We start from the raw sequence: 22666 nt of genomic DNA, 5'->3' as shown, positions 1-22666 counted from the left end.
TGACAAGAGCTACAATTTATGTTGGTCCTGGGGAAGTGGAAGACAGAGAAGGAGTCTCATGCAGGAGAGGTGGTGGTCTTTACTGATATTCCTCCAGACCCACTTTCTGCCCATCTCTTTTCCCAAAACAAGACAGAAAGAGGTGAGAGTATTCAGATGGCTGAGGTGTGTGACCCTAGGTCCAGACTTGAAGGAGGAGGAACCTTGATTGGGGGATAAGATACAGGTTAGCACAGGTGAGCCCTGAGAACCTATTAAACAAGAGATTATTCAGGCTGAAGAATGGGTATAACATAGGCAGGAATACACTTTGGTACCGACCCTGCCCCAGCCCCTGACCCTTGTCCCCCATCCCCATAAATTCTCCTCTCTTCCTTTCTGGACCTCTGACCCTCCATCCCATCAGCAAATTTCAGTGAGGCCTTTAGCTGACCATGGCTTAGGGTGTCATCCTTCCCAGAGATAATTGGATTTTCACTCAAGTGTTTGATATGAAAAAAGAATTAAATTTAGGATGGAGTTGAGAGGGAAACTTTGGTGGCAAGGAGAGGCCTTTTAATGCTAAATCATATCAACTGACCTTGCCTCTCTCCAAAATGTTCTCGGGGTACCCCTTCCTCTCTCTTTCTCTTTTTTTCCTTACCTTCTCCTAATTGTGGCTGTAAAGCTGCAATCTCCCTATTTCTGTCCATCTCTGTTTCTATAATATTATATGTTTTTGTCAATTGAACATTGTAATTTTCCTGTGTGTTTCTTCATTGGCCTGTAAGTGCCAGTAGGGCAGAGTCTGGGACCATGTCCCTGCCCCCGCCCCCCAGTTCCCTTTCTCCCTCCTCCTTACTGCAAAGTGAAATCCCCCACCCCTAAGAGAGTGCATGCAATCCAGGGAAATTAACCATGGTCTCAGGAAATGTCAGTAAAATGAAGAACTAGGCCCCCTTGTGAAATGCAGAATTCCTCCCCAATGGAACTGTTATCAGATGGGCCGGTTTTCAATCCTTGATGTTTTATTTCCCAGATTTTACTCCTTGAACCCCGTACAGGAGCTCCCCTTGCCAATAGAATTATAAAATTCTTTATATGTGGAATGAAGTCCAATATTCCCACCAAGCTTGACTCTCAAATAAACATGACTAAGCATCATGAAAATCAGCATAAGGGAAAAACCTGCCAAAGGAAAAGTGATGGGTCAGGACCAGAGACCTCCCACCATCACCATGTTTGGGAGTTCTGGACCCATTTGAGAGCCTGTGAGAAGCAGTGGTCATTCCTAAAACAGCAAATGCACAGAAGCACAAAATTTGAGGTGGAGACTGTTTTCGCAGACCAGCGTCCCAGTGGGTGCCTAAGGGAAGGGACCCTGGTCTAAAGGGAGACAGGTGTGGGCTCCAGGAGGATTTAGCATGCCTTTTTATCTGTTCACAATCAGGAGCCAGTTCTTGCTGTTGAGGAAAGTGAGCGTGTGGGTTCAAAGAGGAGCTTTAGCTCGGAGCCATGGTTATCCATGGGAAAAGGAGGCAAGAGAGACAGAAGAGAGGCAACGAGAAGCGTTGCTGGGATCCATAACATTCCGTGGCATAATGAGAATTTCTAAAAACTGCAAGTCTGAGTTAGCAGCGTTATTATACTGTCACCCAGCCTGAACCTTCAGGCTGACAATTTGCTGTGAATTCTTCGTTCACTTCTGTTTTCTCCTTCCTTCTGGAACCATGCATAGTTTGCCTTAAGAGACAAAGGTGATGGTGTAAAAGAAGAATAGAAGGGTATGTGTGTGTGTGTGTGTGTGTGTTTAAATGAAGATAACATTGGTCCGGAAGATCCCTGGATGAGGGCATGCAACCCACTCCAGTATTCTTGCCTGGAGAATCCCCCTGGAAAGAGGAGCCTGGTGGGCTACAGTCCATGGGGTTGCAGAGTCAAACACAACTGATGCGACTAAGCATGCAAACAAGAGTTGAGATATATGAGAAGTTTCTTACTGGGAAACAAGTGAAGCTTTGAGGACTTAAGATTGCTTTTAATATATCATTCCTCTTTGGAAGATCAGCATTCTACTTAAGAAATGGAGGAAGGCACTGAGGTCTCTGTGGACAGCAGGTACCTTGCACTACTGAAATGGGCATGGCATCTGTCTTTCCCTGCCTGACGTAGGCTCAAACTTGCTCATAATCTCCTCAAACAGTCACTTCTCAGAGGCTCGGAGGCCTGTGGATTTGGAGTCTACACTCCAAAGACAAGAGGCAAAAAGGGCTCAGAAAAATAGCCAATGCCTGCAGGTTAATCTTCTGTTTAGTCTGTGATCAGTCAATTTACCTGTATATTGCCCAAGTTTCCAATATCAGCTCTATGAGACCAAGTATTAGTAACTCCAGGTCTTCTCTATGAGACCAAGTATTTGTAACTCCATGTCTTCTAGAGCCACAATAGTGCTTCTAGTCAAAGAATCTGGGGTCATGGGTCCCCAGGACACAGCAGAGGTCACTCACCAGCTTGGCTGTGCTTGAGTCACACTCATCTTTGTCTGAAGTCCAGCCTTCAATCTTGTGAATTCATAGCACTTGTTACCAAGCAAGAGATTGCAGTGAAAGCTGTGTGGTGGGGAGGGTCTGGAGGAACAGTCCAGAGACCGAGGATTTCCTTTAAAAGCTCCCCCCCTCAACTAGGAAGTCCTGCTCCTCCATGAGCCATGGTGTCTTTTTCTATAAAATGAGGCAGTTAGACCAAGCCAGGGTGCCATTCAACTGCCCTCGGTTATAATCATGTGGAAGGACTTCAGGATGTGATAATGGGAAGTGGTGGGACCTTCAGCTTGAACTTTTTAAACATATGACCCTCTTAAGGCCATCCAAATGTAATTTTAGAAAAATATTTTTACATTGTAAACACTTCCAATTTGGGGATCATTTTAGACTTAAAAATTTTGCAAAAAATTGCACACAGGTACACCCATGTTCACAGCAGCATGATTCACAATAGCCAAGAGGTGGAAGGTGTCCATCAGCTGATGAATGGATGGACACAACGTGGTACATACAAGCAATGGAATATTATTCAGCCAGAAAAAGGGGAAGGGAATTCAGGCAGTGCTTCACACAGATGAACCTTGAAGCTATTCAGCTGAGTGAAATAAGTCAGTCACAAAAGGATAAATATTGTATGATTCCACTTACATGAGATACCTAGAGTACTGAAATTCTTAGAGACAGAGAGTAGAATGGTGGCAGCCAGGACCTTGGGGAGAAGATATGAGGGGTTATTTAATGAACATAGAGTTAAATGTGCAGGATGGAAAGAGTTCTGGGTATCAATAGTAGTGAGGGTTACGCAACAGTGGAGAGATACTTAGTGTCGCTAAACTGTGCACTGAATACTTTAAAATGAAAAGTTTTATATTATGTATATTTTACCACAATAAAAATTACTCCTTTTTAAATAGCAGAAAGTTCCCATATACCCCTTATCCAGCTTTTCCAAAGTCAACGTGGACAAAACCATAGGACAATTATCAAAGCCAGGAAAAACATTGCTACAACACTGATAATTAATCTACAGATTTGGTTCACATTATTCCAGTTGTTCCACTAATGTTCTTATTTCTGATTTAGGACCCAATCCAAGATAGGAATTGATTTTGTTTTCCTGTATCGTTAGTCTCCTCCAGTTTTGAAAATTTCTACTGTCCTGATTTGACTTTCATGAACTTGAAGATTTGGAAGGGTAGTAGCCAGCTAAGGGCTTCCTCTGACTGAACACAGATTACCTTTTTTGGCAAGAAAATCATATAAGCGATGTCTCCTTCTCAGCGTATCGTATCAGGAGGCACATGATTTTGATGTGTTTCATCTGTGGTGAGATTAACTTGGATAGCTTGGTTGAGGGGGTCTCTGCCAGATTTCTCCACCATAAAGGTATTATTTCTCTTTGTTTATCATTAGATGTGACCCACTATTTTAGCATCCTTTGGTGACACTGGCTAACCACAATTATTTGTGTTTTTTTTAGTGGAGTGTAATTGCTTTACAATGTTGTGTTAGTTTCTGCTGTACAACAACATGAATCAGCTATAAGTATGCACATATCCCCTCCCTCTTGAGCCTTCTTTCCCCGACCCCACCATCCCACACCTCTAGGTCATCACAGAGCAACTGAGCCGAGCTCCCTGTGCTATACAGCAGCTTCCCACTAACCACTGTTTTACAATGGTAGTGTATATATGTGTCAGTGCTACTTTCTCAATTCCTTCCACCCTCCTCTACCACTGACGGTGTGTGTCCACAAGTCCATGCCCCACGTCTGTGTCTACCATCATAATTACTCATGGTGCTTCCAAATGGTGATATTCAGCTTCCTTTCATGACTTCTACTTTTGTTAATTGGAATTCTACTGTAAGAAAGAGTTTTCCATTTGCCTCTATGCAAATTTAATTTAAAAAAATCAGTAAAACAGAGCCAGAACAATGTCTGTCCAAAGCTCAATGGTGCTTGATAACCCCAAATTTCCTTTCTAGTTAAAAATTCACAGATTCTTCATGCCTTCCAGAATAGGAAATAAAATTCCCAAGTTTTTACCACCTGATTGTGGTCACAGGCACAAGTCTTTAGAGAGCAAAAGATGAGCACACCTACATTTTTTTTCCCCCTTCTCCATCTTCCTTCTTCCTTTCTGATAAATCTTAACATTTCCCTGAGTGCATCAGCAGGGTTAAGTAGAGAAAACATTCAAGAACCTTTGAGCCTGGAAAGATGCACATGAAATATTTATGTTTAATTTGCCCTGAAGAAGGTGGTTTTAATGAACAGAAGCTAAATCACAAATGCTACAGTGTTCTAAAAAATTTTCATTCGCACACCCCTAGCCAAAGTTGCTATGCCCTTGAAGTTCATCCAGTATCTGCTTCCTTGGCCTCAGATCCCCTCCTCCAGTGCCAGGAACATCCCTTGAAGGCCCTTATCTGGGCTGCTCCAGGCTGGTGTCACCAACTGACAGACAGAGCCAATACTATTGTAGAGTTTCAAATACGCACAGTCCTAAAAATGGAAGGAATATAAAACTTTTTTTTTCAGCTACCCATTTGTTCCTGTATTCCATTGCTGAGTAACAAACCAACCCCAAACTTATTAGTATAAAGCAACAACTATTTTTTAAACTTTTTATTTAATAATGGACTGTAGCCAATGATTACCACACAACTGCACTCATCTCACATGCTAGTAAAGTAATGCTCAAAATTCTCCAAGCCAGGCTTCAACAATACATGAACCATGAAATTCCAGAGGTTCAAGCTGGTTTTAGAAAAGGCAGAGGAACCAGAGATCAAATTGCCAACACCTGCTGGATCATCAAAAAAGCAAGAGAGTTCCAGAAAAACATCTATTTCTGCTTTATTGACTATGCCAAAGCCTTTGACTGTGTGGATTACAATAAACTCTGGAAAATTCTTAAAGAGATGGGAATACCAGACCACCTGACCTACCTCTTGAGAAATCTATATGCAGGTCAGGAAGCAACAGTTAGAACTGGACATGGAACAACAGACTGGTTCCAAATAGGAAAAGGAGTATGTCAAGGCTGTATATTGTCACCCTGCTTATTTAACTTATATGCAGTGTATATCAGGAGAAATGCTGGGCTGGATGAAGCACAAGCTGGAATCAAGATTGCCGGGAGAAATATCAATAACCTCAGATATGCAGATGACACCACCCTTAATGCAGAAAGTGAAGAACTAAAGAGCCTCTTGATGAAAGGGAAAGAGGAGAGTGAAAGTTGGCTTAAAGCTCAACATTCAGAAAACGAAGATCATGGCATCTGGTCCCATCACTTCATGGCAAATAGATGGAGAAACAGTGGCAGACTTTATTTTTGGGGGCTCCAAAATCACTGCAGATGGTGATTGGAACCATGAAATTAAAAGACGCTTACTTCTTGGAAGGAAAGTTATGACCAACCTAGACAACATATTAAAAAGCAGAGACATGCCAACAAAGGTCCTTCCAGTAAAGGCTATAGTTTTTCCAGTAGTCATGAATGGATGTGAGAGTTGGAATATAAAGAAAGCTGAGCGCAGAAGAATTGATGCTTTTGAACTGTGGTGTTGGAGAAGACTCTTGAGAGTCCCTGGGACTGCGAGGAGATCCAACCAGTCCATCCTAAAGGAAATCAGTCCTGAATATTCATTGGAAGGACTGATGTTCAAGCTGAAACTACAACACTTTGGCCACCTGATGCGAAGAGCTGACTCATTTGAAAAGACCCTGGTGCTGAGAAAGATTGAGGGCAGGAGGAGAAGGAGACAACAGAGGATGAGATGGTTGGATGGCATCACTGACTCAATGGACATGAGTTTGAGTAAACTCTGGGATTTGGTGATGGACAGGGAGACCTGGCGTGCTGCAGTCCATGGGGTCGCAAAGAGTCAGACACGACTGAGTGACTGAACTGCACTGAACTGATAGCCAATGAACAATGTTGTGGTAGTTTCAGGTGGACAACAAAGGGACTCAGCCATACATTTACATGTATCCATTCTCCCTCAAACTTCCCTCCCACCCAGGCTGTCACATAACATTGAGCAGAGCTCCCTGTGTTATACAATAGTAGGTCCTTGTTGGTTATCCATTTTAAATATGGCACTGTGTACATGTCCATCCCAAACTCCCTCTCTTTTCCTCCCATCCTTCCCCTCTGGGAACTTGAGTTTGTTCTCCAAGTCTGTGAATCTATTAATAAAACAACAACTACTTTATTATGTTCACGGACTTGGGATCAAAGATTTATACAGGCACAATGGGGGGACCTGGGGATGGTCCACATGGGATCCATTTTAATGGCTAATGGCCTGCAGTTTCCTTTTCTTGTGATTGCTAAGAGAAGAGACTAGAGAAGTTGGTGTGGGGATGGACATAAAGGGAAGTCCCTATGGATGAGAAGAGAAGATGAAAAGATAGACGAAAACTACAGTAGTGGAAGAAAGAATGGGTTTGGGGGAGAAGGGAGGTGAACATATTACATCAGAAAAGTAGGGAGATGGGGAAGAGAACAGTGACAGAGAACCAGAGGGTCACATGTGGAGTCCCATCCCAGGAGTCCCAGCATGCACCCCGGCTCTGACATCCCTGTCCAGGGGCACCCCCAGAAGCTAACCTTGCCTGTGTCTGTCTGACTTTTTGCAGCTCCCCTTTGCTGAAGGCCTGTACCATTTTTATCACAATGGCCTGGCCAAGGCCAAGAGAAGACGCAGCCTACAGCATCAGCAGCAGCTGGAGAGAGACCCCAGGGTGAGTCTTCCTAGAAACCTGCCTTCTAACCTCTGCGGCCACAGATGAGCCTGTGGAAGGAGTGTGCAAGGGTGGGGCTTGGGGCAGGACTGTGGAGTAAAGGCACTCAGTGGTGTGTTGCAATCACCCACATGGACCCTTTACAGAGTGGTCCTGGGGACTCTGCTCCTCTGTCTTATACATAATAATTTTACCCTCAAGAGGCCAAGGGAAGGGAGTAAACAGGGATACCACCCCTTTTCTGGCCTTTCCTCTTGCATTGTTATGTGAGGACTTCAGGTTGCCAGGGGGTGTGTTTTGGCCTCTGATGGATGGGAAGACACCAGCAGTTTAATGAGTCGTTTTATGGGAGGTTTCTCCTGGTGAATCCACATGCCCTGAGGAGACTGCCATGCCCCATGTGGTGAATGGGAACATGAGAGGGCCAGCAAGCCATCAGCTTGCAGGAGACAGCTGGCTTCTCCTGTCCACACATGACTGAGTCCACGGCCTCCTCTGCCCATCTGCCCATCACGGCACTTTCTGGTCTATGTCACCCAGGCCCCCTGTCTTCCTGATGCTTAGGACTCCCACTCTGAACTCCAATCTTTACCTTCTCTTGGACTCTAGGTCTCAATTTCTACTCCCTTCCCCTCCCTGGAAATTTAAATCCATTTACTTACAACCAAACTCATCACCCTGTCCAAAAGCATCCTTCTCCAGTGTTCCCACTTCTTGTTTTCTCAGAATAGAAACTTTGGGCATCGTTGAACCCTCCCCCTCTAACCCCTTCTGCTTTCCCCACTCATTCAACTGGGAGGTTCTGATTTCTTATAGACAGTTCACCAAGAGGGAAAGTCATCATCCAGGCAGCTTGCTATCTGTACACTGAAGGCTTCATGCCCTCTTGCCCAGGACATGGGGGACACAGATGTAAAGAGGACAGATGTTTGAATTAGACATTTACATATGAGACTCCTTTTGAGCTGGTGGAATCTAGAATCATTCTGGTGGGGCTTTTCATGGAAACATGTGACTGTGCTGAATGTGGACTTTAATTAGGAATACGGATGAAGCAGATTCCCCCAGCCGATCACCAGCTGACATGCCACAGGCAATTTTCCTGGAACTCCTCAACCCAGGGGATCCCACATTCCCTAGAACGGAAACACTGCTTTGAGAATCCACTTTATCTTTGCTTTTGCAGTAGGTTTAAAGATGTCTGTACTGTCATCCTAGGCCAAGCATTCTTAAAGGGTCTGTTGTAGAAGCTGGCACCCTTACTTAAGAGAGAAACTCTTTTCTGTCATCACATCCTTGACCTTGACTGTACTAGTTCAGTGTCTGGGGATGTCCTTGAGAAGCCCATGGGCAGGGAATCCTGCCTGTCTCACCTGTGTACCCAGAGAATGTACCAGTGGACCATGACCACCCTGGTACATGTGACACTGGTTTTCCTTATGCTTCATGCCTGCCCCATGGTCTTACCCTTTATGGTCAATTATTTACTTTTATTTATATAATTCTTAAAAGTCCCTTATGTGTCTCTCCTCTTCCATGATTAAAGACGGTGCCCCGAGATCATTCAGAGAGAAACAATAAAAGAAACTGGGAAAGAAGGAAAATGATGCTTAAGAGGTTTGGATCGGAAAGAGAACCAAGAAATAGTGAAACTAAGAAGCCATCGTTTGGTTCAGAGAGACACCTTGAGCCCATTAGATTAAGATTGTTTTATTCTTGCACTTACTTGAAACGGTCTTTGAAATGTTGATTCTTGAAGTGTACAGAGATGTTTCTGAAAGAGAAGACAATATGATGGGATGGGGAATAAAGAAGGAAATCCTGCATTGGTGATTCCAGTCACTTGTCTTTCGTCTCAAAGTAGTATCTATTTTATCCAAACGGAGCATCCATTCTCTCTCCATTGCCCATTATAAGGGTCCTGGTAGCCACTTTCCTCTGCCTGCTGGGGGTATCCATCTGCCCTATCCACAGAGAACAAGAGAAGATAACAGTGAAATTGAAGATCATAAATCTCCTGTATCTTTTATCTGCCTTCTCATACAGGTTAGGTGTCAGGGCTGCTGTCATTAATACAATCATTTTAGGAAAAGAAATAAAGCATAAAATCTCATAACTCTTTGCAAAATGAAAAAAAAAAAAAAAAACCCTGCTAGTAATGATTGCCTTGTTCCCAAATGTGAGATTAAGGCCTGAGTCTTTTCTGCATGACATGCTTGGGGTCATCTAGTTTTGGCATCAGCTGATGCCAAACATGAGGATGACTGCTCTTAAACAAAAAAACGTTGACCATGGAGAGTACAAAAGCCGTATTATAAGGATGCTGTGAGGCCTGTGGACTTATAGACTTCAACAAAAGACAAATACATTGAGTTAGGATACCTCAGTTTGGGGGTTCCCAAGCACATTCAAACAAGGTGCAGAAAGAGAAGAAACTGGAAGAATAGGAGAGGGGAAGGACTGGGTAGCTGAAAAGGATGTTTTTGTCTCTTGCACAGATGTTGCAAGTTACTTTTCATGAATCAAGATCTTAAGAGCAAGTTGTTTTAGCAACTATATTCCAATTAAAAAATAAGTAAATAATAATAATAAAGAATAACAGAGCCACAATATGGAGAAAGCTTGGGTCCCTAAATTACCACATGGAGGAGAAACAAGGCACTGGCCTGAGTTCCTTACCAGGACTGTTTTAGAAACAAGAATAAATATTCTATGGTTGGAATCATAAAATATTAATAAATAAATGAAATAAAATTTTATAGTTATTTGAACACTAGAACAAAATATCTATTTCATCGCTTTTCCACACCAAAAATCAGTCTCACCAAGAAAAAAAGCTTGATTATTTAAAATACTTGGTGATATTTCAGTGAAAAAGGGCACAGGTAAAATAAAAGGGCTTAATGAAAGGGAAAAGAAGACCAAGTTATTTCATCCTTCTCTGAAACATGTTATCTCATAGACCAATCAACTTGAATCATGTTTGCTGCCCCAGCTTGCTTCTTACCCCGTCTCTGCAATATTTCCTGGCCACCCTCACTTGCTATTCTCAGGCTTGTTAAGGCAAATACAGAGTCCGAGGAGCCATGCACATATTCCCAGGATGGTTTTAGCTTCTACAGGCTCTCAGGGCTCAATCTACCTAAGTAGATTTTTAGCGAAAGAAACCACCAAGCTCTCCTATCAACCCAAGAAATAAAGAAGACAAAGATAGAGGACCAAATTTCTGATCAGAAATTTCAAGGATGTTTGTCCTTCATTTCACTACTAAATTTTTTGTTAAAGGAAAAGAAGAAAAAGACTAGAAAGGGATAACATGGGCTTTTGCCCACACCAACACAGTGCTACTTTCAGTATGCTTACCTTTGTTCATCAATATGGAGGGAAGTAGCTAAGACAAATATTCGGATGCAGGACTGTTTTAAAGGTGCTCCCTTGTCTTTCCGCTTCTGTCTGCTAAGAGGATTAGCATAATGCTGTGTAACATCATTTAGATGCTAAAAAGCAAAAATTGCGTCTTTATTTCTAGGTATCTTTCTATAGTACCATTCTGAGTACACAGTAGATGCTTGATAAATGACTGTCAGATGAATAGATGGATGGTTAATATTTTTTCTTCAGGGTTTTAATCCATGAAATAATATTGTTCTTCTCATCTTATGTTTTCATTATTATTCTAAAGTGGAAACAGAAATATTGTTGTCTTTCCCGGGCCTCCTTTAAATACATTCTTAATTGTGGATGAAAGAAACCACTTCATTTCATCATTTTCAAGTATTGTCACTGAGAATCCCATGAACAGCCAGCTTTTAATTTCCAAAGTCACTCTGTGTTCCTGCTCATATTCAAAGTCACAGTGCAACCACTGAAGCAAGAACAATGTGTTTGGAAAGTACGAATAGCTAAAATAATTTGAAAATGTAATAAATAAACCCAAAGCTAGAATGAAATAAGAAAACTGAAAATTCCTTCTCAGCATCAAGGTCAAGAACAATTAATTCACGTTCAAAGCCTCTGTGACATTAGTCAAACTTCAGCTAAGAGCAGCATCAACAAATCTTAAAGTCAAACTAAACTGTGGTCCACAGTCTACATATCAAACCCCATACATTCAACAAGTGCTTGAAAAGCCGCTGGGAAATACATTTATTTAAAACATTTGTTTCACAGTCCTTCACATCTGCTCATCTGACATAGAGAGCATTGAAATGAAATATGTTCAAAAATTTAAAGACTCAGTTACTCAATGAGAAACTCCCACTAGTCATATGGAAGCCAGATAATTTACCAAAAAAAAATAATAATAATAACCTGAATGTCATTTGTTGAGAAAGTTATATTTGATTTAAGAATTTCAAGCATTTATTTCCTTTTCTCAGCAATGATACTAGACCATCCAATTATCTCTTGGGGTTCTCTTTAAACCTGTTTCAAGTCAGAAACTCCTATCAGTCCACTGAAACCTTTTCTTATTTCCCCTGGTCTCAAAGAATATTACATGTTTCCTCTGCATTCTTTACATTGGAGCTGCTTCTTCCTAGCTTGTTCCACATCCAAGAGTTTTGACAAGTCTTATAACCACAGGTGTCAGCACATGACCCCATAGTGAGTCAGTTTTGTTCTTTAAGGATCTATTCGGAGCATATGTGTGAGTTTTTAGGGCACTCCAAAAACCTACAAAAGTTAATTTCACTGGATAGTACTTCAAAAATCTCACAGACCATGCAACCTGAAAAAAAAAGAGAACTTTGTCTATTCTTTAAAACTAACTGGACATGTCTGGTGTGATCTGTTTGTAAAAATCTGAATAATGAGTGAATCAGGCTTTCTTTGTTTGTGGGACTTCATAATACCATAATTGATAATGCTTTTTTAATAGAGTCATTATGGTAACTGAAACTCAGGTGGTTGACAGAAGCTGGAAATGGCTTGCAAGTGCCATTTGGGTCCTTCAGCAATTCAAACAAGCAGAGAAATTCATCTACCCTCTTCCTCCACGAGTTACATGAAATTTTGTCATAATCACTAAGCTCTTAGCTTCCAAGCATTTTCAAACACCTGGCATCACTCACAGTAATTTGTAATGATAATGACAACCCACCAGTATGTTTCATGTCTTTCCTTTAATTAATATAACTATTTGATCACAGCCATCCCTCAGTTTCCATAAGGAACTGGTCCCTGGACCCCCGCAGATACCAAATTCCAGATGCTCAAACCCTTTATGTAAGCGGCATCGAGAAGCTGGCCATCCATATCCGTGGGTTCTGCAAGGGCGGATAGAGAAGACTGACAGTACGTAGATTAAAAGTTGGAGAAGAGAAGAATAAAACACAATTATCTTCTGGAAAATCTACTTTCAAATTGAAAATGTCGTGGAGAAAAATGCCTTCCCTCACTTTTCATTTTGGTTTTGACGAAGCCTTCCCCCAGTGGGTATGTTCTGTCCTTATGTCACAGGGACACCTGAGAACATCCCAGCCCACGGGGCTGGTGAAAACAAAAAATCCATCTTGTTAGTGCCTTTTAAAAAGAATTTTTAACAATAGGTTGATTTATTTGGTTGGTTGATTTTTATACCCTAGAAAAATTGTTTCCATTTTGTGCATTTCTTTTTTTAATAGGTTGTTTTTTATCTTCATCAGTTCAGTTCATTTCAGTTGCTCAGTTATCTCGGACTCTTTGCGACCCGATGAACTGCAGCACGCCAGGCCTCCCTGTCCATCACCAACTCCCGAAGTTCACTCAGACTCACGTCCATTGAGTCTGTGATGCCATCCAGCCATCTCATCCTCTGTCATCCCCTTCTTCTCCTGTCCCCAATCCCTCCCAGCATCCGAGTCTTTTCCAATGAGTCAACTCTTCACATGAGGTGGCCAAAGTATTGGAGTTTCAGCTTTAGCATCATTCCTTCCAAAGAACACCCAGGACTGATCTCCTTTAGAATGGACTGGTCGGATCTCCTTGCAGTCCAAGGGACTCTCAAGAGTCTTCTCCAACATCACAGTTCAAAAGCATCAATTCTTCAGCACTCAGCTTTCTTCACAGTCCAACTCTCACATCCTTACATGACCACAGGAAAACCATAGCCTTGACTAGACGGACATTTGTTGGCTAAGTAATGTCTCTGCTTTTTAATACATTATCTAGGTTGGTTATAACTTTTCTTCCAAGGAGTAAGTGTCTTTTAATTTCATGGCTGAAATCACCATCTGCAGTGATTTTGGAGCCAAAAAAAAAAAAGTCTGACACTGTTTCCACTGTTTCCCCATCTATTTCCCATGAAGTGATGGGACAAGATGCCATGATCTTTGTTTTCTGAATGTTGAGCTTTAAGCCAACTTTTTCACTCTCCTCTTTCACTTTCATCAAGAGACTTTTTAGTTCCTCTTCACTTTCTGCTGTAAGGGTGGTATCATCAGCATATCTGAGGTAATTATATTTCTCCCGGCAATCTTGATTCCAGCTTGTGTTTCTTCCAGCCCAGCGTTTCTCATGATGTACTCTGCATAGAAGTTAAATAAGCAGGGTGACAATATACAGCCTTGACGTACTCCTTTTCCTCTTTGGAACCAGTCTGTTGTTCCATGTCCAGTTCTAACTGTTGCTTCCTGACCTGCATATAGGTTTCTCAAGAGACAGGTCAGGTGGTCTGGTATTCCCATCTCTTTCAGAATTTTCCACAGTTTATTGTGATCCACACAGTCAAAGGCTTTGGCATAGTCAATAAAGCAGAAATAGATGTTTTTGTGGAACTCTCTTGCTTTTTCCATGATCCAGTGGATGTTGGCAATTTGATCTCTGGTTCCTCTGCCTTTTCTAAAACCAGCTTGAACATCTGGAAGTTCATGGTTCACATATTGCTGAAGCCTGGCTTGGAGAATTTTGAGTATTACTTGACTAGCATGTGAGATGAGTGCAATTGTGTGGTAGTTTGAGCATTCTTTGGCATTGCCTTTCTTTGGGATTAGAATGAAAACTGACCTTTTCCAGTCCTGTGGCAACTGCTGAGTTTTCCAAATTTGCTGGCATATTGACTGCAGCACTTTCACAGCATCATCTTCCAGGATTTGAAATAGCTCAACTGGATTTCCATCACCTCCACTAGCTTTGTTCTTAGTGATGCTTTCTAAGGCCCACTTGACTTCACATTCCAGGATGTCTGGCTCTAGGTGAGTGATCACACCATCGTGATTATCTGGGTCACGAAGATCTTTTTTGTACAGTTCTTCTGTGTATTCTTGCCACGTCTTCTTAATATCTTCTGCTTCTGTTAGGTCCATACCATTTCTGTCCTTTATCGAGCCCATCTTTGCATGAAATGTTTCCTTGGTATCTCTAATTTTCTTGAAGAGATCTCTAGTCTTTCCCATTTATCTTCATACTTGACTCTAAATTGGTGAGATTTGTGGTGCTGAGATCCTGCTCTAAGAAATGGATAGGAATTCCTTGGTTTCTCTTCTGAATGTCTTCTCGAGGGAAAGAATTAAAGCTGATAGATTTAATCATTTTACTTATTTAGAAACACAGACACAGTGAGTTTATTATAAATAGTACAGCAAGTACAATAGTATTTTGAATTGCTTTCATGCTTTTATTCCAGAGGGCCTTCATGGCTGCTTCTCTTCATCTTCTCATTACCTTGGAACATGAGTTGGACCAACAGTTGTTATTCCTTCTTGAAATAAAGGTAACAAACAGGTGGGTGTGCGCTTGAGTCACACACGAGTTTGAAAGCCAAAAACTGACTCAGGTCCCCAATATTGGCCCCATCTTTTCCACCCTGGATTTAGGTCTCTTGGTCAGCAAAGGAGCAACCTATTTGGAATTGAGATTCTTACAAGGAAAGGACCATCCAGGATGCATGATTATAAGAGCTCTGGGGTCCACGGATATGATTGTGTCCGACTCTTTGCCACCCTATGGACTCTAGCTCGCCAGGCTCCTCTGTTTCTGGTGATTCTCCAGGCAAGAATACTGGAGTGGGTTGCCATGTCTTCTCCAGGGGATATTCCCAACCCAGGGATAAAACCCAAGTCTCCTGCATGGCAGGCAGATTCTTCACCATCTGAGCCACCAGAGAAGCCCAGGAATACTGGAGTGGTAGCCTATTCCTCCTCCAGGAATCAAACCGGGGTTTCCTGTATTACAGGTGAATTCTTTACCAGCTGAGCTACCAGGGAAGCCCATGGTCCATTGATAAAGTCATGCAAGTAGAGAGTTAGCCAGTGGTGAGGTTTGAAATTCCTTTAACTCTTGAGGCCTCGGAGACACAGATTAGCTGGAATTCCCAAGAGACACTCCTGAGCAGGATAACAGGATTCATGGGTGCCTCTGGCATGTCTACTGCAAACAGAATAGTAAACTGGGGACATGGGGAATTGAAACAAAGTGAAGGTGATGCCAGAGGAAGATAGAGAAGGTGAGACGAGGCCCAGAAAACACATTTTTAAATTATTGGTGAAAATTGGATGAGACCCAGCCCCAAACCCACCCCTCAAGGATTGTCTCAATAACACTTGAACCATGTGACCCCTTCAGTGACCTGGACCTTTCTTGCTCTGTTATCGGCTCAATTTTCTATCATGAAAAAAGGAACCACATTGACCACTTTGAAGAGGCAAATCACTTCTCAAGGAGTGCACAGAAAAACTTCGCATCGTTTCTCCCTTTTTCCTCGGGTTTTTCCTCCCTGCTTCTATGCACGTTTCCTCTCCTCGAGAACCCTGAAGTAGCAAACACACACTTTTAGAATGTGGGTCTCAGGGTTCGAAAGCAAAGCTCCTTTACAAAAAATGAACCAAAAATGCAAGGGAACCACTACAGCAACATCTAGTAGGAAGGCATTTGGGCTTATACCTCTCCACACCCAACCAGCCAGCCAGCGACCTTGTGGACGTAAGTGGGGAGAAAGCACTATACACGGTCTTTACACAGTCCTTCAAGATCCTGCTCATGACACTTCTGTAGGACTCAGATGGCTGAGGAAGAAGAGCCCAGAGGGGAGTCTCTCCAGGGCCTCCTCTCAGTTTAATTTCATAACGGTTGTTAAGATTGGTTCGTGTCTGTTGAAGGCTGCTGTCTTAGTTTGGGTTCCTGCAAAAAGCAAACCCTGGGACAAGGACCTGGAAGAGGGTCACTTATTTGGGAGGTTGATCCTCAGATGCACAAGAGGAAGAGTAAATTGATGGAGGGAAGTGACAAAAGTAAGCAGAGGCTGAGATTTACAGCAGGTCTGCATTTAGGCAGCTGAGCCTCGGTTTCACGGGCACGCTTCAGAGCTGTCCAACCAGAAAGACAGTTGCCCTTTCTGGTGTCTCTTGTTTCCGAGCTGTCTGTTTCTGAGCTGATCTGAATGTTAAACCCCTGGTACATCCTGTGCATGAGCCTCAGAATGCGGGAGAGAGTCCCCAAGCAGAGGTAGAAATGGAGATGCTTCATGGAAGAAGCTGTCGGCAGTGGCTGATGATCTCTCGCTACAAATCCTGCTGTCCAACCCATGCTAAGGATTAGCAGGCATCATCTCATTAATCCTCAGAGATCTCCTGTGCATTAAGTGGCATTGGATCCTGAGTCTACAGGCGAGGAAACAGGGGCTTAGGGAGGCTCATGACGTACTGACCATCCCGTGGTTTGTGAGGGGTCCCCACACTGCATGGTGCTGCTGTGTCACTGACTTAGATTTCATAATTTCCCTGGTCCTCTGCACAAAGAGAATTGTAGAACAGGAAGATTCCATAGGAAACATTGATTCAACACTCTGCCTTCCAGCTTTAAAATATCATTGAGATAAAATAAACCTAAGAGGGTGACTTCTCTGGGGTCACACAGTCATGATTGATGGGGAAGAAATAATAAAACTGATGACGCCTCTCAATACCAGAGATGATTTAGATAGCAAGCTAAATGAGGATTGATACTGCTTATGAACTTGTGATTCTTTAAGAACTCGTTCTCACTCACGAGTAATTGGATTCCCTCAATCAAAAGTAGTGTAATGGGAAACTATGAAGATATATCATCAGCTTATGTGATTTATGTGAATTCAACGCCTGAGTTATAAATGGAAATGTGAAAAAGGAAGGGAAATAACAACAAAGTGGGCACTTCTGCTCAGGAGTCTGCTTAACCCATGTGTGCCCTCCAGGGGCCAGAATAAGCAGAGTCATCTGAGGATGCAGCCCACATCCTTCCCTCCCAGGTCATAGTGGGAGCGATTCACCTTTCTGGGTGAGAGCCTTTAGCATTTATAGATAATACTTCTTAAGTCAGAAAGAGAAAAACAAATGTCGTATATTAATACATATATATGGAATCTAGAAAAATGATACTGATGAACCTATTTGCAGGACAGGAATAGAGCCTCAGACATAGAGAACAGACTTATGGACACAGCAGGGGCAGGAGAGGGTGGGACAAATTGAGATAGTAACATGGAAACATGTACATTACCATATGTAAAAGAGATAGCTAATGGAAAGTTGCCACATAACACAGGAAGCTCAATGTGATGCTCTGCAACAACCTAGGAGGTGGAAAGGGATAGGAGATGGGATGCAGGTTCAAGAGGGAGGGAAACACATGTATATCTATGGCTGGTTCCTGTTGTTGTATGGCAGAAACCAACACAACATTGTAAAGCAATTATCCTCAGTTAAAAATAAATTAAAAGATAATGATAAAGATAATACTTCTGACGCAAAATATTTCCTAAGTACAAGCTAGCTTGTTCATCTGCTGTGTGAACAATGAGACAGGATTGGGTTCCTTGTGGAAGGAAATTCCACACATTTGTGATGCATTGAGACGCAGTATATTGATTTCTAACTTTCCTAAGAAATGTCCGAAGTTCATTTTGACCATGCATAGTTTACATGTTACCTACTTCAGAGCTCTGTCCCTACGGCGGGATTTCTCTACAAAAGAGTAAACAAAGATTGGGCTTTAGCTTGCATTCTGTGGAAACAGACTCTGAGGCGGGGAGTTGAGTGTATAAAAGATGTTTCTGAGAACGGGGTTGCGGTGTCTTCTCCCGTGACTCCTTCATTCTCAGATCAACAACACACATCTGATCCTTCTTGTCTTCACATCCCTCTGCTTCTCTTCTGCTTCAGGCTTCTGGGACTCCATTGGACCCACCCAGATAACCTAACATAATCCCCCTCTCTACATCTTAGCAGATTAGTCACCTTAATTCCATCCCCAAAGTCCCTTTTACCATGTGATATATCACATAGTCATGAGAGTGACACCAGGGTCTGGAGACCATGGGGACCAACATTCTGCCCTAAGCCTTGCCTTTCTGGCAATGTTGGCATGCCTCTAGGGTTGGCAGCTTTCTCTAGGCAGCCCAGCTTCCCTCACTGCCCTCCTCCCAGGACTGCATGAGCTCAGAGGGAAAAGTAAATCTGTAGACACGCAACTTTGACCACACTTGGAGCCCAAAGGGTGAGCCTGAGAAACCCACATGGAGCAGATACTGACTTAGCTTCCCAACTAGTGACCAAATTCATTTTCTAGACCCCTCGTTAAGAGATAGGCTCAGCAAGTATAAACCTTCATGGGGTGCACATTTTTGAGAGTGATGAGAGCATCTGGAGAAGGAACAATGTGTTGGGGGAGGAAGCAAAAGAGAGCCACCTTTAGTGATGTTCTAACCCAAGGGAAACTGAATCTGCCCTAATCTGCTGGCTTCACGATTCAGCAGGGAGCACTTTCTGTGTCTCCTCTGGGCGCTGCAGATGTACCTGGCTTCCTGCCGAAAAGAGCTGCTGAGAGAGCTATAATTAACTCTTTGTGGGGAACAGGGGAGCTGTGTTTACTATGGATTCAGAAAGGCACAGGGAAAGCTGCTAAGGAGTAAGTCAGGCTTTTTCTAGATGTTGTGAGCTTATTTTAAATGATCACTTATGCTGACACTGCCTCACGGCCAAAAGAGAAAGAAGAACACTGGAAGGCACCATTCTGGTAGACTTCTGGGGAGGCGTAACTTTCTTTCTAAGAGGTTCCAAGGCAGAGAAAAGCAACATGGAAAGAAGAAAGTGCTTTTGTATCATCTTAGTAATTCACAAGATGATAACTCTCAGAAGGCGAGCCGGCAAACTTTTAGGACTTTCCACCAAAATCTTCAGTGTTTTTAAGGTGAATTTCCCCTGACCTGCCTCCCATCCAGGGCGTGTTTGATGTGTTCTGTGAACAACAAGGATGCCAGTAAGACTGGGAAGATGTGTGCCGAGGAGAACAGGAAAGGAAATGAAGTCAGCAAGGAAGCAAGATCACATAAGACATTATAGGTCAGGATAAGGACTGAATCGACGGACTGAATGAATGAGATGGGATTGCTCTACTTTGGGATGAATGATAGACTATGAGGTAGGCATGGGGCTGCACACTGGAAATTAGGAGATCAGTGCAAGGTGATGTCATCTTTCAAGAATGATGGTGGGGAGAGGATGGCAGCTTAAACCAGGGTAGAAGCTGGTCAAGGTGGTAAGAAACAAGTCTGATGTAGGGATGTTTCGTGAAGGTAGAGTCTTCATATTTGCTGATTCATTGGAGAAGGAAATGGCAACCCACTCCAGTACTCTTGCCTGGAAAATTCCATGCACTGAGGAACCTGGTAGGCTACAGTCCATGGGATCGCAAAAAGAGTCAAACACGACTGAGCAACTTCACTTTGTTGATGGATTAGATCAGGAATGGGAGAGGAACAGAGAACGCCAGGGTAACTAAGGCAGTTGGCCTGAGTTACTCGGGCACAGAGTAGATAGACTTTTATGTAGATGGACAGATGGGAGGAAAAGCACATTGATTGGGAGTGGGTAGGGAATCAAGAGACAAGTTTTAAGCATGTTAACATCTGAGAGTTGCTTGGAGCATCCAAGTAAAATAAGCAAGTACATTTAAAAGTTTAGGATTGAGGTTGGAGTTGATGACATAATTTGGGAGCCACCATCTACTAATAGCATTCAATGCCATGAGACAAGTTGAAATTATCTGAGAAATGAGTGCAAATAGAGAAGATAATTTGTGTGGGACTGAGCCCGGGGCATTCTATTAATGAAAGTTAGAAATCTGGAAGATGACTGGGAGCCAGCAGAGGAAATAGAGAAGTGACAGATACCAGAGAAAAAGGGTCAGAGGTCAAGCAAAGACCCATGTAGTCAATGTGTCCTACTCATTCACTTTTACCAGAGTATCAAGATATAATTATATTTGTATATAATTCCCTATAATTATTTCTTGCTAAAACCACCTAGAAATACCAACGGAATATGAGTTTCTTCAGTTTTTCCATCTCTAACCTATTTTTTATGAAAGAGTATTGAAATTCATGGCACATGCATGAGATTATGAAATAAAAATGGTGGCATGAATTTTAACTCAACCGGACACTGCTGTATCTGGGATGGATGGTGTATTTTTAAGCAGGGAGTCACATTTGACTCAGAATGGATAAGAACCAATCTAAAATCTCAAGGCCAACGAGGCAATATCTCAGAGCCAAGCCAGTTCTGTGAGTTACTAGGCGGAGTTACCCAGAAATAGCCTCTGTTTGACATGGCAAGAGGGACATCTGAGTTGGGCACTTATTTTTAATTTTGCTGCTGCTGCTGCTAAGTCACTTCAGTCGTGTCCGACTCTGTGCGACCCCATAGACGGCAGCCCACCAGGCTCTGGGATTCTCCAGGCAAGAACACTGGAGTGGGTTGCCATTTCCTTCTCCAATGCATGAAAGTGAAAAGTGAAAGTGAAGTCCCTCAGTCGTGTTGGACTCAGCGACCCAATGGAGTGCAGCCTACCAGGCTCCTCTGTCCATGGGATTTTCCAGGCAAGAGTACTGGAGTGGGTTACCATTGCCTTCTCCGTCTTTTTAATTTTAAGAAACTATAAAAGCTATGAGACAGATCAAGTTGGACTGTAGACCCACAGGTAAGAACCTTAATCACCAATTCAGAAATGCAAAATCCAAGCTCTGTTGATTCTGCCTTGATCACATTTTCATGTATTTCAGAAAGGTAGAGTTCTTAAAATAATTCCCTGTTAAGATATAAAAATCTGTCTAGAAGGTAGACAGATCTGAGCGGTTTCCTCACTCTGGAAACCACTGCTCCAGAGTGAGCTGTATTCAATGCTTAGTTGAAGGAGGTTCTCTGTGCTCCTTCATGATGACACAAACAAATGGTTAAAATAAGTATGTCTATCTGGCTATGGGTTTTCCTAAGATCATGATTCATGGATAAGCCTAAGAAAGGTTTAAAAAAAAAAACAACCCACTCTGAAACTCTCTTGGAGTATTTTGAAACTGGTTTAGCCATTTTGCTTTTATGATGTCCATTGACGTGTTTGTGATCACATCTTCATCCATAAGCAAGCTTGTACTCTTCAGTCCAAGTCAAAGGAATTTAGAAAAATGAGAAGAAATGAATTCCTACCATTTCCAGTAGCTTCAAACCCTTGTGAGTGGAGTAGAGGAAATGACTGAAGCAGCTAGACAAAGAGATTCACTTCTGAATAACAGTCCAATTCCTAGAGATTATCCAATTGGTTTCCCATTATCTGTACTGAAAATATTGTGTTTCCCATCTTTTCTACGGCAAGTGTGTCCCAGTCAGCAATAAAGAGCTAATTGCCTGAGAGAAAACAGGTAAGACAAAACAATTTTCTGCTTTCCATTCCCCTTGAAAAAGCAGAGCAGGCCCCCTCATATAAAGGACTGCTTAATGGATGTCAGTTTGTAAGGACACCTCGGAGAAATGACAGGGGAAAGCCCTCCCAGAGAACAGGAGTCATGCCCAACTCTTTGTGACCCCAGGGACTGTAGCCTGCCAGGCTCCTCTGTCCGTAGAATTCTCCAGGCAAGAATACTGGAGTGGGTTGCCATTTCCTTCTCCAAAACCAGAGTGGTTCACAAATCCATTGTGTGTAAACAGAATCAAAGAACTGCCAAGGGAGGAGCAAAAGGAGCATGATGGAGGGTGTGCCACCCAAGGTCATTCTTGGGTTCTGACACCAGCTCTGATAATAATTAGCCATGTTTCCTTGTCAAATCATTTTATCCCCCTGTCTTCAGTTCCTTGTCTACGAAGTGAGGAGTGTAGACTGGTTAGCCTTCGAAGGTCCCTTCTGATGTTTATATCTGAGGTTCCTCCATCTGGTTGATGTGCAAGTAGTGAAAGTATTAATCGCTCAGTCACTTCTGACTCTTTGCGACCTCATGGACTGTAACCCACCAGGCTCCTCTGTCCATGGGATTCTCCAAGCAAGGGTAGTCATTCCCTTCTCCAGGGGATCTTCCAGACCCAGGGATCGAACCCAGGTCTCCCACATTGAAGGCAGATTCTTCACCATCTGAGCCCTGGTTGATGTGAAGCCAGAACCAAAACCC

General features: G+C 42.7%; 1 protein-coding gene across 1 annotated transcript in view; it reads left to right on the top strand.

The window, feature by feature from the left end:
• PCSK2 (proprotein convertase subtilisin/kexin type 2) overlaps positions 1-22666 on the top strand; it is a 240628-nt gene that overhangs the window by 21933 nt on the left and 196029 nt on the right. Inside the window, exon 2 of the mRNA XM_070381797.1 lies at positions 7174-7278. Within this exon, the coding sequence (XP_070237898.1) occupies positions 7174-7278 (105 nt within the window). The remainder of the gene's footprint in view (positions 1-7173; positions 7279-22666) is intronic.

This window comes from Bos mutus, chromosome 13 (assembly GCF_027580195.1).
Source record: "Bos mutus isolate GX-2022 chromosome 13, NWIPB_WYAK_1.1, whole genome shotgun sequence".
Classification (NCBI taxonomy): domain Eukaryota; kingdom Metazoa; phylum Chordata; class Mammalia; order Artiodactyla; family Bovidae; genus Bos; species Bos mutus.
Note: the sequence above shows the minus strand (reverse complement) of the source record. Positions and strands in the feature narration are given on the sequence as shown.